Source organism: Maniola jurtina, chromosome Z (assembly GCF_905333055.1).
Source record: "Maniola jurtina chromosome Z, ilManJurt1.1, whole genome shotgun sequence".
In the NCBI taxonomy this organism is placed as follows: Eukaryota; Metazoa; Arthropoda; class Insecta; order Lepidoptera; family Nymphalidae; genus Maniola; species Maniola jurtina.
This window is the reverse complement of record NC_060058.1, coordinates 11,062,390-11,081,351: the sequence shown is the minus strand read 5'-3', so window position 1 is coordinate 11,081,351 and position 18,962 is coordinate 11,062,390. Positions and strand designations below refer to the sequence as shown.

The window sequence follows — 18,962 nt, the reverse complement described above, 5'->3', positions numbered from 1 at the left end:
GAGGCTTCACCTACACTGGCAGGCGTCAATTAATGTCACCTACATTTGACACTAGGTACTAGGTAGGATATGAAACAACTAGGTTAACTAAGGCTAGGCTAACTTTATTTTATAGGCACGTCTTAGTAACTAGTATCTCTATACTAGTTAGTACTACTGTCACAAGAGTAGCAAACAGAGTCAAAGCTTCATACAAGCGCGCTACGATAGGTACACTACTACAAGCTTGAGGCGCGTGTGTGCATGAGCACAGGCGCTACGTCGCGTACGGAGAGAAATCGGTTTATACCGGCTCGACCTGTGCTCAAGCTCAGGGGCTGCAGTACACGTCGCGCGTCGTGTTTTCATTTAATTTAATGTTAATGATAATAATTTAAATAGTGTTTAAAATCTATTTTCTTGAACTGTCAAAGATTTCGTTCAAAATCAATATCTCAGGATCCCTAGGATCACAAAACAGGAAACTGTTACCAAAATTTAAAACAGTTGGCACCATTTTGTAATTCTTTGTAAATTGACCGATTTCGTTCAAAATTGATATTTAGATCTATCGATCGATATTTAATGATCGATATTTAAACTAGGCAATCACAACAAAAACAAACTTTGCCATCTTGTTGAATAAATAACTATTGTTTATTAAATTGTATCCTCCTGTGCCAACCCTACCGAAATAGTTATAAATTTTGCTTGCTTCTTAGAAGCTTTGACTCTGTTCGCTACTCTGTGGTACTGTCTGTAGTTTGGCAAATTTCTCTAAATTAAAGTTACACGGGTTTAAAGTTTTATTTGTAAGTAATGTCAATTCTTCAGACCGTATAACTTTGAAACTGATTGTTTCAACTGAAATCTGGAAAACCACAGAGATAGACATTTTAGTCCGAGAAACGCCTCTACAAAATTCATTGTGTTTGATTAGTTAGTATTGAAAAGCACTTAGTTTATTTGAATAAAAATCTATTCTATTCTGTTACAGCCATACTGCGTTTGCTGGGGCGTACTACGAATAAACTCCTTTTAGTGCACGGATCCCCAGAGCATTGAGTGTTACTTTTTGCAAGTTCGTATAATAGGGGACATTAACACTATTTTTGTTTACTTACATTACATTTTCAAAGGGCGATTAAGCATTAGGTTTTAGTTAAGGTCATCAGGGACCTAGCCCACCATTAGGGTGTTTAATGGCAACGTCTGCCACCTATTTGGGAGGTCCAGGGGTCGATTCCTGGCCTCTAACTTTTTGGAGTTATAATAACATGTGCGTTTTAAGCAATTAAATATCACTTGCTTAGCTTGCTGAGAGTTTTTTTGAGAAAGGCGGATATGAAGTCTGCCAATCTGCACTTTACCAGCGTAGTATGGTCTGAACACTGAACCCATCTTATTCAGCGGGATACCCGTCCTCAGTAGTGGACCGGCGATAGGAGGATGATAATGATGATATTTTTGGCTAAAATAAAATATTTAATTTTGCTTTTGAAATAGACGTACTAAAATTGTTCTATAGACAATCACTTAATTCATCTTGTTTCGAACTACTGTCAGACAATAACGACAATTATAATATTATTTTAATTTTCCTAAAATAACATGATATTATATTAATTAAATATATTTAAAGTCAAACTTGAAAATGTAAAAAATATCAAGCGCTAAATGAAATTAGAAGTCTGGACATGGTGTTTTAGATCTAAAGTAATTTTAAATAACGTGAACTTGTGTTGTTATGCAAAATAATAATTTTTAAATCATTTCACACAGTCTGGACGCAGCTTTAGGTATAGATTAGAGAGTATAGCTCTAGCATTTCGTGTAAAACCCAAAATCACATTTATATAAACGAGTCCCCAGTAATATTAGTATTAGCGATTGCACAAATTGTTATCAAAGCAAACAAACTACCCAAAACAATTTGTACCGAAATTAAAGTAATGAACACGTTCAGCTTATTGGGTCATATAATACATTACGAAATCATCCAATTCCCGCTTATCTCCCTTTGCGGGCGTTTATTAGATTAATACAATGAAAATTAAAACAATTTGCCGGATAAATATCTTCGCGCCGAGTATCAGTGGCGTCCCTATTTATCCCTAGCGAAGGGCAGCCCGGATAACCCCTCTTAAATTCCGTGTCACAACTGATGGGTACTGTGACGTTTTTATACAACATTAATATTAAAAAAAATCGTCCGCGTCCCTTGGGATTTCTAAAAAAAATCTTTCATATAAACATTGTCCTAACAATTTACAAACACAGCAAAAATAATTATCTAATTTGGTCGTGCCGTTCTCAAGCTATGGCGTGGCCAAGGAAAATAGGGATTCGTCTATATCTATGAACTAATAAATAAAATTGAAGTGTATGTCTGTGGTTTCGAAATAACTACCTTATATGGTTATTTGAACTGTAGAATAACAGAATCACACTTTTTGAAATTTTGGTCTGTCTGCCTTGATAGACTATTTTGTCCTAGACAGTCGAAAGTACCCACGGGATTTTTGAAATGGATCCACGCGGGTGAAGATGCGGATGTCATATAGTTTATGTATAAACAGATTAGGTTTGCAACATCAGATCGAGATCTAATTCCAATCTACAATGTAAATCAGTTGTGGACAAACGTCACAGTACCCATCAGTCGTGAATCAGATAATAAAAGCTAGGAGCAGTCAGCATTAAATGGAATAAAGCGAATGAAGTCGAGCGGTCGCGCCTCCCGCCAATGGTTCTCCGAATTTCATTACGCGTACCCTCCGCGCCCTGAAGCCACTTTACAACGGAAAATGGTATTATGATAATACTTAGAGCCTTATAAAATTTTGCTGAATAAACATTTTCTGTGAAATTGCACAATAACAACCATTTTTTACCAAATCGAGGATCAGCGGTCGGTTTAATTTCATAACAGTTATAAAATTTTGTAAAATTATCCATGAACGTCGTGAATGTCACCATTTCGGTTTTAAATTCAAATGTAAAGCTGTTTCATATGCCGCCGTGCCTTCAGCTAGCAGTCCTGATCGCTAGAAAAAGTAAAATGTGTAAGATAACTATACCAAGTGGCATATCATATGAAAAGGCTTTACCTGTATATTCTAAAACAGATTTTTATTTATTTTTATGCATATCGTGCAAAATGTCGGAAAATTACCCGAGTACGGAACCCTCAACGCGCGAGTCTAACTCGCATTTGGCCGGTTTTTTTACGAGTATTTATAAAGACAAAAACTTAACTTTACCAACTTTTCTCAATTAGCAAATTCTACTCTAATATCTAAGATACTTTCTACTCTTATACTATTTAATAACAGCACTGGTAATATCATTGATGTCTTTTTGGTCCTCAAAACCGTATATTCGATTGCGTGCTCCGTTGTCAATATTCGAGTTACTATTCAGACTATTCAGACTCTTAGTAATAGATCTTAATCCCGTCGGTCCCACATTCCCGAGCCGAGCGCGGGGGTGTCGGGAAATGCGAAATAAATGCCCGGCTTAAATACTCGTAGGTACCTACGTAAGGGATCGCGTCGCCCGCGGCTGGGGACCCTCCCCAAAGTGGTATTTTCACTTCGCTAATCGGATAACCGCTTAACGAATGGGTCAATGCGCGCCGAACGTATTTTCACACGACTTTCCCGAAGGGTATCGTTGATACCGCATCTTACGAGCGAAAACTTACGTCCACGGTGCAACTTACGTCCACGGTCAGGGTTTTGGATCCGTGTAGTGTTACGGATCGATTTTGAGAAATAAGCTCAGTTTAAGCTCTTTTTTATTGGCGTTACGGCTGTGCGAGTTATCTTATTGTATTGTGTCTCCAAGAACTGGTGGGATATCTTGAGCACGCACTTTTATCAAGTACTCTGAGAGTTTGTATACTTATAGTTTTCATTGGTTTGCTTAAAATATATACAAATTGCAGAAACCATCGCGAAGAGAAACGTGTTTAGACCTTCTAGAGTTGAGTTTTTCACTGAATCATGATTTCATTTTGTGGTAACAAGGTCGTATGCCTCTTACGCATTTCAGCGAGAAGCTATACTGGTTTACCTTTTAAGTAAAATAAGAAAAACTAAAGTATACCTCATAATAATGCTTTTCTACCTTACGTGTACTTGAAAGAAATGTGACAGTTTAAACTTTTATCATGACTCAAATTCGATTTATAGTTAATTTTATTTTATAGTTAGTTTATAGTTATAACTCAGTTCTGGAACCACTTATGTCACCTTACAAGTCGGTATCAACTATCAACGCTCAAAATTTTCCCATTAGTTCTGCAACATTAAGGCTTTTTTACGCCGCCGAAGCAACAACATGCGACAATGCGGCAAGCCACAGACGGAAACATTAATTTGTCGACTTGAGACCCCGTGACATGCCGCAATGTCGCTGTTGCTTTGGCATAAAATAAAGCTTGTACAAAGTCTGGTTTGATTTGAACCTGGATTGTGACAGTGGAATACGATTATCTTTACAGATGAGGAAAGGAAGGGGGACGAGCTTCTCCAGGGTATGCACAGCCAGCTGCTCGGGTATGGCATCAAGGAGGAATCGAAGCGAGGGGCTTCGGATTGCGGCGTGCCGATACCGGCGTCCAAACCGAAGATATGGTCGCTAGCGGATACAGCTGCGTGTAAGACGCCCCCACCTGCCGCGCAGCCGTGGCCTCAGCATGGATACGGCGCGGGGGCGGAGCGTGCTGTGTCGGACGGGAGTTCGAACGGCTTCGCTTTGCCCGCGACGGCTGCGGCGTCACCTGCGAGCGGCTCTTACGGCCGATACGGGGGGTTCCCTGGACAGTATGGTAATCAGCATCCCTGCGTGCATCCCGCGGCGTTCCCCGACGTCCAAACGGATACCCCCCCTCAGACTCCGCCCAACATGAAGGTCCCCAGCGTGGCCAACCCTCTGGGCAGCGGAGGGGGGTCGGGGTACTGCTTCCCGCGGCACCAGCAGTCTCCCCAGCGCGACCCCTACCACAACCCCCACCACGCGAACAACCACCAGCCTAACCAGCACCACAATGAGGGGTCGGCCGCCTTCAAACCATTCTACAAAAGGTAAATATGACAAACACAATACCTAGTCTATACTACTACACCACAACCACAACCCTCCAAACAGCTGATCGCAGAAACAAAGTAAAAAATCGGTTAAGTGCTAGTCGGACTCACACATGAAGGGTTCCGTACCCTTGTACAAGAATTTTTTTTTTCATGGCAGCCATTTTGATTAGGTATATTGTTTGTTGTTATAGCGACTATAGAAATACAACATCTGTGAAAATTTCAACTCTCTATAAGTACCTATTACGGTTTACAAGATACACCCCGCTGACAGACAGACGGACGGACGGATAGCGGGAATTTAGTAGGTAATGGCATGTAATATTAGCAGAAACAACTAGAGAATAAAGGCACTAACTATTTGGTTCTATCTAGTAGGTACTTAATTGGTGATGTTATATGATTTATCAAACTCGCTGAAGGTATACATTAGGATTCTGTGATCACTCGCGCACCCACCCGCTAGTACGCAATACAGTAAACAATGCGTACCCCATAGAGACATTACCATTTAGATACACACGACATTTTGCCCCTAAATTGAAATATTCATGACAAACGATCGCTGTGATAAGCCCAAAATAATCCATAATGTAGCTCTGTTAAACAAAAGTGTCTGTACCTATCCGTTTTTGCCTTTTCTTATGAACACACTTTCGTATTTTCTTTAAATTAAAACTTAAAACGCACATAGCTCCGCAAAGTTACTTAGAGGTGCGTGCTCAGGATCGTATCTCGGACCCCCGATTGGAAGGTCGCAAGTAGATATATAATTATATGCAGTAAACGCCCCGTATTTGTTATACAAACATGCAGTTCTAAAACAATACCCACGTTCCTTCATATAACCCGAGCGAGAGATGAAACATATGCAAATGAGGGGAAATCGTAAATGGACGATCGTAGTGAAGATATCGATAGGGCTATAAACAGAGCTACGGCTTAAGGTCAGCGCACACTCAACTGTGCCGCAGGGCATGCGGTGTCAACTTGACACCGCATGCCCTGTACACAGCTGTGTAGGTACTAATTCTAAATGTCTACAGCTATAGCCCTGTTTTACGCAGCAATAGTCTACACTTTGTTCAGTGAGTCGAGCTAACATACTCGTAGGTTGCTCTCTCTTGCACAATTGTGTGGAAATGAAAAGGACGTACCTACTTACTATAATTGTGACGGGTCAGTAGGTATGATCATTCCCTAAAAATGTAAGGGTGCATTCATATTGTATTGTTGACGTAAGCCCGACTAGTTTCGAACCCATCCGGGTTCCTTTTTCATAGGGACTCAGGTAGAGTCTCTATGAAAAATGAGGGGGAGTTGAGGACAGTGCATGAGGCGCGTACGATGCTGACGACTGTACGTTGAGCTTAAGCAGAGCTGAGGTTTAGTAGCGACTGTCATGTTGGTAATTGAAAACAATGGAACGTCGAGTGTCGGGGAGGGAGGGACAGAGATTGCGATCCTGCGTCATTAGTCAGTGTCAGAAGTGTCGGCGAGTGTCAGCGACGCACCTACACGATGACCTGCCCAAATTGAAACTCTACCGTAGATCGATCATACCGCCGAAATTGCTTTTGCCTCCGAAAATTCGCTTTTTTACTCGTAGATTTATTAATCTTGCAATCGTCCATTTAGACATTTGTGAGCGAATTGAAATCATTGATTCACTCGTGGATCTTATATCGAGCTAAAAATGCAATCCGTCCGAAATAAATTGATGTCATATCTAAATTTGTTTGTAAAAGTTAATAACTTGGAGTAATAGACTTTTTATCAATCTCTGTTTTTCGGGAAAGCTTTCAGTGGTTTAATTTATTAAATACTAGCTGATACCCGCGACTTCGTTCGCGTGGATGTAGGTTTTTTAAAATTCCCGTGGGAACTCTTTGATTTTCCGGGATAAAAAGTAACCTATGTGCTAATCCAGGGTATAATCTATCTCCATTCTAAATTTTAGCCCAATCCGTCCAGTAGTTTTTGCGTGAAGGAGTAACAAACATACACACACACACACACACATACAAACATTCTCCTTTATAATATTAGTGTGATGCAGCAATAGGTAGTTCGCGACAGGTCCAAATAGCAATAAACTATAGTGAGTTGTTTCCATTTTAAGAATAAGATGTACCGACTATACTCACGTAGGTATTTAGTCGATGTGCGCCTGACTAGTTTGGAACCCATCGGAGGTCCTTTTTCATAGGGACTCGGCTTGCTGCGCGTTGCGGTTGAGACTATCTAATTCTATCCTAGATCACGCGAAAAAAAGTGTGACCGGAAATCCTATAAAGCTCCCATTACCTTTCGTCCCATCGGGTCGTCTAGGGCATTTTCTAAGAGCCGCGGAAGGATTTCTCAGAACGCCACCGCGGCATCCCGCCTCATTACAATAAATCCCATCCGCGACGTCGCCGCACACGGAGTCACCGCCAAGAATTCTGTTCTAACCGAACGCTCACAAATTCACATCTACCAAACCTTTTGTATTATTTTCGTTTTCACGCCTTTTTGCCCAGCGAATTCCTTGACGCGAAAATAACTCGCTTATCGCGGCATTCTTTTAAAGGAGCCCCAAAAAGAATGGCCCGGGATCGACACTTCTCTTTTTTGACTTAAATAACGTACCCGTATCGATTTTTATTTAACCAAATAATATTGCTACCAAATCAAACCCTCCCAGTGATTCTCCCGATGCAGATATTTTAGGTAAATCAACAATAATACATCATTACAACATAACGACAATCTATCCAAGCCGTCAAGCGCTTACGAGCACGGAGAAACCCATACTGTTATCTTTGCTTTGTTATTGAAAATAAATAAATGAAGTGAAATAAATTATTTAACCAACAAAATTGGGATCCAAACTGTCTAGAAAAAAAAGCACAGAAAACATACTTTTCTCATGTGCTTACGAGTATATCATACGTTAAAATTACTACGAAATGAAAATCGAATCAGAGAGCCAAACAAAAATTGAATTTGAAATCGTTCAGATCAGTAATCGTCATTAAACTGTCAATTCTGAAATGGTAAAGCGGACGGAGTATAATCGTTACAGTTATTAGACTAAGAATTTGCCTGTCACTATTCATGAAAGTGCCTAGTAAACAAACAGCTAACAAAAGCGAAATACCACTGTGCCGGTATCATTACGATCTGATGCCACAGTTGAAACAAACAACACAGTTTACAAAGCCTCCTTCATGACGGGTGATCACAGCGGATTGTAAACTTCGATTCCGTCGTAATACGGGCACACCTAGCCCTAATACCAGTCACTGGTTCATTTGAATAATACAAAGCGGGATTGTTCTAAGGACAAAAAACGTTAATTTATGAATGTACAATAGTATTGTTGGTGGCGTCGCGTCGGCGCTCGGCAGTCGCAGATAACGCGGCGTGCGTAGGCGCAGCCTCAATGGGCCCTCTCCATTCACAATATTACACTGCCTCCACATTAAAGCCGCTTTAATACTTTTTGTATTCCCCAGCGCCCTAATCTTCCCTCTTATCTCTCGATCCTCGGGTCCTTCTCCGTTTCATTCAGGCGGCGAACCAGTCGGACTTCTTTTTTCATTGACGCCGTACGAAGTTTAGATGACCGCGGGCGAGGTCAAATTTTTATTTCTTTCACATTTCGGTTTTCCGGTCCGGGCGATTCGTTAATAAATTCTCAGATAATGAGACTGAACGTTTCGTCACCTCGTCTCGATTGGTTTGTGTTTTTTACCTTTTTCGGCCGTTATGTGTGAACGCGGCGGAGGGCACGGACTGCGATAGAATCGAATCGGGACGGACCTTGTTTTTTCGGTAATTTAAATACCGCTATTCTTTTTAGAGGACCCTTCTCTGTTTAAAATGTGGCATCGTTCAGAAGCGTTATGAAATGTTTTATTGAATTTTGATTATAACTTGCCTATAAATTACAATAGTAGCACAGTTATTACATTATGATACAAACTTCATGTTTTGTATGTCTTTTTACTAATACACATAAATTGTTTCAACTTTATTGTCATGGCGATGGAAATACCGCGTTATTTCCGTGTCAGCCATTCAATAAAATGTTAAAGCAATCACAATTTGATACTATGATGCGCTAGATTAGAAAAAATAGGTACTTGATTTGGTAACCGACATGGTGCAATTTTGACTGTCGAAACCAGTCAAAAATAAACCGCTTCTAGAGACGGGGTATATTAATTAATCAATATTATTTTATTGTTCCAGGTAAAGCAAGTGGAACCTGGGTCGCAGCACCTTCTACTAGACACTTCTAGAGACTTCTGAGATCACAGTGGCACAGTGTTTCACTTCTGATACGTGATTGAAGCTAAAGCTTGCATCGCGAAAGTTGGAACAGATGCGGTGAAGTTAACACTAATGGTACGACTCCACTATCGGGGTTCGGCGAATGATTCGAGTTCGGGCGCGATAGTTAGGCATTTGGCAAAATATAAAATATAAATAAATAATATATCCTGGAAAAGTAAAGAATTCACCTGAGATTTTTGAAAACCCGATAGGTACTGGCGGCAGCCTTTCGGGTTAGCGCGAATGTGCGGAACGATACGATTTCCGCCGGCCACATAATTCGCGATATCACGAATTATTTGCCAAATCTCAATAGTGGAGTCGAACCATAACCGATCTCTATTTCAACTTTCGTGAACATTTCGTGAAGTTTGACTTTAAAGCGTGGCGTAAAAACTCCGGTCCACTGTTCTATATTATAACATAGCTGTATAATAATTACTTTCGTAAACTTTTGGTTATTTAGAATAATTTAAAATTCCTAAATTTAAAAGCACAGACTATAAAATTGTAATATAAATAAAAAAAGTGATTCGTTAATTTGTACTTAAAGAAATTAGTATCATGTGATTCGTAGACACTTAAGGTGAATACATTCTTTGAACACGTAATGTAGAATATTACCAACAATCATCGTGGGTTGTGACTTGTGACATGTCGCGTGTTGAAAGTATGTTTTCGCCCTTAATGTTGTCTTAGTACTTAAATCATGTATGGAAAAAGTTGCTCAGTATTTTTATAGTTAATAAGAATATTGCGTGAATAATTCTCCAAATTATTTAATTATTACGACGACCTAAACGCAATTAAATATGTGTTAAACTAAACTATAATACTAGCCATCGATTTTAGTGAATTTATTGTAAATTTAACTTAATTCAGAGTTTTTTTTTTAATTAGGGTCCACTGATGTGTATTTAGTTCTTCCAAGAAGTGTATAACTAATTTTATTTATCCTTCGAAAAAGTGACCTAAACCAAATTTCAAAGAATTTCGAGTTAATTTAGTAGAATTACATAAACGTGTTTTTCTCTATATAAGTACGAGTTTTATATTGTAATCTAACATCGGTAGTTTTCTGCAATATGCACTAACAGTGTTTATTTTTCAAAAATAAATTGTTTTGTTTCGATCGCCAGTTTTTATTTATCTCATGTCATTTTTGCACGGTTAAGACACTTCAAATTATTGTTAAAGCGCGTAGTAGTTAGATGTATCTACATACCCAGTGTGTATTTAATGCCTAAAGCAAGGACGGGTCTAGTTGAGTGGGTAGTTATTAGGTAAAAAATCCAGTTCCTTTCTACAGACTATTAAAAAAAAAACTTAAGTGCAGTTTACATGCGGTAGAAGTGAAACCTTTAGAAAAGTAAACGTTGAGAGATTGATATGAATGCAGGGTATCAGGAGAAAGATAATAAGTGTTTATTTGTTATGATAATGTTACCAAATTTAATAATAATCTCACATTTTATCCTACTTAATATTACTACTATGCATTCCTTCTCCAAGTTTTCATTTTCAATAAATGACACAAGAGGTTTATGGTAACTGGAGTATGAAATATTAGGAAACACTGTATAATGTATTTTAATTCATTCTCTTGCAGGCTAAATTCTATATACCTAATATGTATGTGTTTGTCTTTTTTTACTGTCGCTTTTTCGTTGTATAAGTTTCAAGTCACAACAGTACTAAAGAAGCTTTCACTTTAAAAACAATTTCAAATGATTTCCCTAATAGATATTGCCAAACTTTCTATTGAATGCGATCAATGCTGAAGTTATAAACCACTTTGTGACTTGTTAACAGTCTTGCATTATTGATTGAAATTCACAGGTTTAACTCGAACAAGAACTCTGGCACATAACAATTGTAAAGATCGCAATGCAATGATCACGAGTGTCGTAATAGAAGAGTCACCATGGAATGGTCTTGGTACCCCTCCACGAGACCCGTCTTTGCCCTATCGTTTTATTTGTTAAGCCTTTATCGATAACATTCTTCCATTCAGTTATTGTTGTTGTCATTGTAAATAGGCGGAGTTTTGTAGATTTTCTATTATTTAGTTTCACATCAAGTGTACAAAATAATTAAATTAAATACTAATTAATAAAATATTTCATTTCCAACGATGGAACGCGTCGATTATAAATATATTGTTTAAAAAGTATTATTAGAAATATACTGTAAATAAATTTATTCTGAATATTATTATATTATTTTATTTTATAAATAAAAAATCGATCGCAGAATCAGGTTACGAACGGTATATTGTGAATAATAAATAAATATATTTCGATGTTGGATAAGTCACGTGGGTATTTATAAGGCACGTTTGAAATAGCTGAGACCGTAAAGGCACGTGCACACGCGCAACTTCTGTCTGCGCAGTCGTTTTGCCTCCCACTTCACAGAAGTTTATTTCCTTTTTTCGTGGGCAAATCCTCATGGATACCATCGCGAGAAGTGATGTAGGATCTAACCGATAATTACCCACGGTGCTGCACGTATCGCCTGATGACTGGGCTATGGGAGCAAACAGGTTTACGCAGCCCAACCAGCGATGCCTGCTGCGGCTCTCTTCCAGGGCTCCACATCGACTTCATCGAGTCCACATGACTCGATCCACATCCACACATCGGTCCACATCTCTCACATCTCGGTCCACATGAGTCGACTTTAGGATTCTTCGGAAGCCCTTCTCAAGGGGGTAGGTAGTGATTATCGGCGACCCGCCTGCGTCTGATCCTCCTACAGATGGCATGAGATCCCACATAATCCTCTACGGCGTAGAGTCTGTGCTGCCTTCCGGAGAATACGAAACATTGCGAAGTACTGACACTTAAAAATATAAAGTTGTAGTCTTGATGTGGGAGACAAAACTGTTGCTTAGAGTTTAGACTGAAGAGACTCGTGTGGGCGAGCCTTAATTAATTGTGTAAACTAAAAACCGGATTAAAATAATGCTTTATTTACTTATACGATAACTGTATAGCATTGAAGTCAATATGCAATAGTAGGATCATTTCAATCATTTTTTATTTAATCATCACATATTTCTATAATCTGTGGTTAAGTTTAAAAGCACTATGAAATCGTATAGTTAGAACAATAATTCGCCAACTTGTATAGAACTTTGTTCCTTTGTTCTTATTGTTCCTACATCTACGGTAACAAATACATACTTAAATGCATTTTGAAAACGTTTATGAAAATCTTTGAAGCAAACTAAAATAAATCAAGCTTTTACGGCAGATAGGTTCATTATCTCAAAAGCAATTTAACAATCTTCTAAATAAAGGCAATGAAATTCTAGTTAATATAACTATGAATTGATCGCATCTTCAAGATGAATATAATTATTATTACGTACCTACACAAATAGTTACGAAAGACGAAGTTTTGTAGGTACGTGTTTTCCTGTGTATCGTAAAAACGTAACTCAAAAATGATTATTTTTCATTTAGGCCACTCTTTTTGAAGATGCGTAAACAGATCTGCAATATTGACACTGTATGAGTACAAAAAAGTACTTATACACAATATCTTCTTTATAAAATGTGATTTACTAATGTTTTCCGTGGTAATGTATGTGATTTAGTAAATTTTACTGTTTGTACTAAAAAATAACAGCCCGCCGTATCCTTATTTGAAAGGCACTTTATTAAGCGTATCGTAAGCAACAGGGTTGTCAAAAAGTTTACGTCAGAGTGACAATAAAGTTTGACACCCTTACTAAAGTATTTCAGTAGTACTGTATTTCTTATATGATCACAATTTTAGTTTTGTCACTATGGCACAAATGTGTAAAACAGTAATAAGTTCAGTTACGACCTTTTACATAAGAATTCAAAAATTAATAAATAAAAACTGGTTTACACGTTTGTTAAATTACCTAATAGTTTTATTTGTAAATTAAAGTTGTACTAATGCTTTGTCAACATTGAGCAGATCACTAAGTATTATCAATTTAATAAAGATCTTTTCCTTACCTGTAAGAAACTTTTCCATAATTTTAAAATTCACCCGAGTTGTGTTAAACTGCTAAACTGATAATCATGTTTCCATTTAATTAGTTTATCCTTACTCTATACTTTAACAGATTAATGAAACTCGAGCGTCATTTATTTACACGAAAACTTACACTGGCCGATACTCCTATACTTAAGAGGAATAAATATCTAAAATTTTAAACAGTCGTAAAAGCATTTGCAACGTTATTCACTGAATATCAAACATCAGATGACCCGTTCTTTTGCCTGTGATTTTATTTGTATTGAAAAAAGAATGTAGCCGCAAGCGAAAACTTATTGATAAAAGAAAAATTTTACATCAAAAAGCGACCCCACAATTAGCAATGTTATCTCGTCTCACTATTACATGGTTGTATGTTTTTAGCTATCACATGTAACTTAGAACCCCGTAATAGTAAGTTTGATTTTTCTAAGGTCACCCCTAAATAATTGAGGCTTGTATGCATTGATACACTGAGCCAGAGATACGACAGCTTTGAGTGAAAAAGATGAATGTAATATTAATAGCCATAGCGAAATAAGTGTGCTTATTCTGGAAGTTAAATAAATGACGTTCATCTATACTAAAAAAAATCTTTATTTTTTATTATTTCTTATTTTTTGTAACGTCAATAAATTTTATTAAAACGGTCGTATCATTGTAATACTTTTAGAAGTAACCGTCTTGAATATGACATTGCGTGTATCTTTAGCTGTTTATATCAATGCTTGTATAAAGCGAGAATTGATTTACTCAAATAAAAACGAACTTCAATGTGACCAAATCGAATACATTCGCTTAATATTATAAATGTTCTATACAGATATTTATAGAATATGTACCTATTAATTATTAAATTATAAGTAAAATTATGTAACGATTGTAATTAAATCTTTATTTCAAATGGACTTTATTTTATTTTCCTTCGAGTTTTATTTAACTTTGACTTGGCACTTGATAGCAAAATGCAATTGGAAATATAGAGGTAGGTTGCAGTTTTAAGATAGAACGCCTAAATTCGTTCAGCTGGAACAAATAAATTATAAATAATCTATGACAAGATTAGAGCTGAATCGTGACCTGTGGCTGAGCAAACCACTGTCCAACTATTATTTTAACTACAAGGGTTCCTTTGTTGACTACGGAACCTATACATAAGTAGGAGATTTCGCCAACGGAGGCATCTTGAGGTCACAAATCACAATTAATGAAGCGGTGCGAGCTTTTGAACCAAATTAGTACCCAAAGAATGGCTATTTCACAACACCGAATTACCAAAATCGTGTTCTATGAAGTTACAAGAGTCAGCTCAGCTGGCGATGGAAAGAGCTATGCTTGGAGTTCCTCTACGTGATCAAATCAGAGATTAGGACCAGAGTAACCGACATAGCTCAACGTGTTGCGATACTGATGTAGTAATGGGTAGGGCATAGTTCGAGCCCCGATAGGTCGCAAAGTGCTAAAATAGCGACTGCGCACCGGAAAGGCCAAGTTTGGCCCCCTACTTTGATACTAGGAGGCCAGAGTGAATAGGCACCTGCCATGTAAACGCGTCCATCTTAGGCCACATCATCACTTTTCATCAGGTGTGATTGTGGTCAAGCGTTTGCCTAGGACCTAGTGAATAAAAAAAAGACTACAGCAAACGAGTCGCAGGGAACTGGATTCATTTGGCGCAAGACCGTGGCCTGTGGAAGTCCCTACAAGAAACCTACATCTACAAGTGGACGTCAGTCGGTGTACAATGATGATGGACATCCAGTTGAACCTAAGTTTCAACACGAAAAAGTTTTAGTTCAGAATGACTCGTCCAGTGTCACGAGTAGGTATAAAGATCGTTGGCGCGAACATAAACCGATGATTATACCTACTAGATAACAAACTTGTTATACCCAGGTATAAAACCATAAGGACGATACCAGTCGTGAACTGTGTAGTACCTAGTACGCGACAGATCGAAATGACAATCGTAGAATGAGGCACGGGGACGCCCTGCTTGCCGTCTCGACCTGTCGCATACTGTCTAACTTCTAGTTCAGATAAAAACAGATATAATTAAGAGGGCTCTCTCCGTCACTCGTTTCATACAATCGTAGTTCCTATTTCATTTGAATATTAAGCAACCAAAGTCCATGAAATTTTGCAGACATATTCTAGAAACTAATATCTGTGTCTGTGGTGTTTTAGATTTTTCTAAAAATATGTAGTTTTAAAATTACAGGGGTTCAAAGATTTGTATGAAATTTTTTAAGACCGTGTAACTTTGAAACCAAATATTTTAACAGAAATCTGGAAAACCACAGACATAGATATCAGTTTCTAGAATATGTCTGCAAAATTTCATGGACTTTGGTTGCTTAATATTCAAATGAAATTGGAACTACGATTGTATGAAACGAGTGACGGAGAGAGCCCTGTTAAGTAGGTAAATAAAAATTGCCGTAATTAGCTTTACAACTATTTATTACAAATAATTATAATAGTAGGACAATATTTTAAAGCTTATGACAGTTTAAGAGATCCCTTATGTATTCCAAAGCGGAACAATAATGTCTAGTTAGGTGGCGAGTGGCCAAACGAAACCAGATTCGAGTAAATTCTAACTTTTCGGAGCTGAAGGAAAACATCGTGACGAAGCCTGAGAGTTTTACATAATGTTCTCTTGTATGTTTGAACCCTCAAAGATGTTTAAAGTCTGCCAATCCGCAAGCCAGCGTGGTGGACTATTGAACTTATTATTCTGAGAGAGGTCATTAAATAACCGACTTAAAGAAAAATCCAGTCTTTATTAACTATAAAGATTGGAGCTGCGATAAACGCCCCAGATTTCGTCCAATGTTGAATTAATACTCAAACAAAACGGTAAAAAAAGTCGATAATGACTTTTAACTCTAAGAGGGCTGCTCCCTCTTAACTCCTAAACAATACTGAGGAGCTAATAAAAGAATCACTTTTTTCGAAAGCCCCCAAATAAGTTTCGGAGTTTTTGGTAATTTAGATTAATTAAAGGGAGTTTAATTATACAGATACTGGTACCTATTTTGTTATTATTGAAACTGATGTAGGTATTTATAGTGGTGATAGCCTGACCGCTCTGAGATTTTTGCCTGTATACTAGCCGATGCCCGCGACTTCATCCACGTGGATTTAGGTTTTTCGGAATCCCATAGGAACTCTTTGATTTTCCGGGATAAAAAGTAGCCTATGTGCTAATCCAGGAGATTATCTATCTCTATTCTAAATTTAAGCCAAATCCGTTCAGTAGTTTTTGCGTGAAGGAGTAACAAACATACATACACACACACACACACATACAAACTTTCGCCTTTATAATATTAGTGTGATTATGCGATTACGTAACAGAGAGCGCTATACCTACTAACTTCTCTCCGTAGATAATAGATAAATGTCACTTTGCTTCATCTGGATCGTGAGGAAACCAGCATGCCCGAGATTTTTTCATTTAGTTCTCAAAGATGGGTGAAGTCTATCACCCTGCACTTGGCCAGGCAGCGTGGTGGAAACAGCTGATTCATGCAAAATTCTGTTATAGTCAGATAAACACAGGGTGTACCCAGAACGCTACTAGCAAAAATTTTGCGTTATTATTATACTACCATCCTTTCCTTGTAGTTTTAGTGATTTTTCAAACCCGCATTGTAAAGCGTGCAGAACTCGAGTCAATGCCCCTCCAAACGCGGCATTGACATCGAGTGACCTATTTACGGAACGTTCGTTGACTTCAAGTGACAGTCAGATGTTTTATTTGCAATTTAATGTGAACTTTTATAAAATACAAGGCTTCTATTTAATTTTTTCGTGTTTTTTGTCGTATCTACAAGTACAATTACCTGTCTTCGTTTTTGCTAGCGTTCTGGTCACGCCCCGTATATCCACTAGGTAGATACGACGTATCTCTGTAGATAGGTACCTATACTTTGACCATCAGGATACCAAAACCGAAATAAAACGCGGCAAACAAAACGCAACGACAGATTTACTTAATCAATTCCATAAATACCAATTGAATGCGTAATAAAACCCCCCCTTTCCCCTCTCCCGGTACTCATAAACTGGCCATAAACATCGACAACACAAATACGGCTAATCTACGGAGCCAATCAAATGAATATATTTTATAGTTCACCTTTATGGGATGATTGTTACAATAAAAATGTTTGCTGAAGTCATGAAGATTAATTAACTGGTCCGGAATATGTGACCGGACGTTCCTTTTACTCGTTTTCCACTTAACGTGCCTAAGGTTGAAATCTATAGAGAGCACTTTGATTTTGCTTAGACTTAAGTTTCAGTTAAAACGGGACAGATTTATGCCAGTAGTATACCGCTGTATCGTTTTAACGAGTGCCAAGTCAGACTGCGCTCTGGTCTTAGATCCACCTGTTGAGAAAGTCTGCTAAGGCACAGTTCATCGTCGAGGCTTCGATGTCACTGGCTAGGGGTCAAATGATACAGGTAGCCCTAATGTAGCCGATCACTTTGTTGTCTGTCTGTCATGTCTGTCAAAAAATCTTATAAATAGGGTACTTTGACCTAGAATGATGAAATTACTTACATCATAGAAACAATTGTTATTTTCTGTACGATGGTACGGAACCCTTCGTGTGCGTGTCCAACTGGCACTTGACCGGTTTCTATGATTTTATGTCGCCATCTGTATCTATCTGTACTTATTAATAAATAAAATTGAAGTGACTGTCTGTTTGAACGGACTAATCTTCGGAATGGCTGAACCTACTTTGACGGGACTTTCATAGACAAGTAGGGGATTAATCAAGGAGTAACATAGGCTACTTTTTTAACTGACTTTAAAAATGGAGGAGTTGTGTTTTTCTACCTATGCACTGATATCTCCGAGATTTCTGAACTGATTTGCGTAATTTTTTTAGTAATCGATAGAGGAACTTTGCAACATTGTTCCATAAGAAATTTGGATTCCAACTCCTCAATCCTGATGCTGCAGGGGATCCGACCAATCCACGCGGGAAAAGCTGCGGGCATCATCTAGTTTAATGTTTGACATATCGTCGATTCAGAAGCAAACCGAAAGTTTCCTCACTCCAGTTCACTCTGACTAAGGTCATTGATCTTCCAGAGTGTCATAATATTGTCATCGGTTCATCAAAGGTGAGTGACGTATGTGTAAGGTTATTTTTAAAAATTGATTTGAGTTGTCAAAAATAATATAAAATTATTAATTTATCTAATGCAGGTAGTTTGATAAAATCGATATTTCGCTCATTCGATGTCATACAATCTGTTACTAGGAGGCCAACAAGATTGAACTTGCATAAATACGGGTGTTTTGAAGGTTTGAGTTCAGTCTCCTTCTGAGATTCGGAGCGATATCGCATATTTTCGGTATTTGGATTGTGAACTGAATAATTAGATGTTGTGATAGCAATCACGCTCTAATTAAATTATTTATTTTGGCATTAGTTTGTTTAGATTAAAACTCTCGGATAACCTTACACATTAAACTTGTGTTTTTTTGTGTTGGTTTTGGAGAGGACATTCCAATAATTC

General features: G+C 37.9%; 1 protein-coding gene across 1 annotated transcript in view; it reads left to right on the top strand.

Moving 5' to 3' along the window:
• The window catches only part of LOC123880436 (homeobox protein araucan-like), a 119,450-nt gene extending 108,919 nt beyond the window's left edge, over positions 1-10,531 (top strand). Inside the window, exons 5-6 of the mRNA XM_045928562.1 lie at positions 4,487-5,069; positions 9,315-10,531. Coding sequence (XP_045784518.1) covers positions 4,487-5,069; positions 9,315-9,318 — 587 coding nt within the window. The 3' untranslated portion in view covers positions 9,319-10,531. The remainder of the gene's footprint in view (positions 1-4,486; positions 5,070-9,314) is intronic.
• The last annotated feature ends 8,431 nt before the right edge of the window (positions 10,532-18,962 follow it).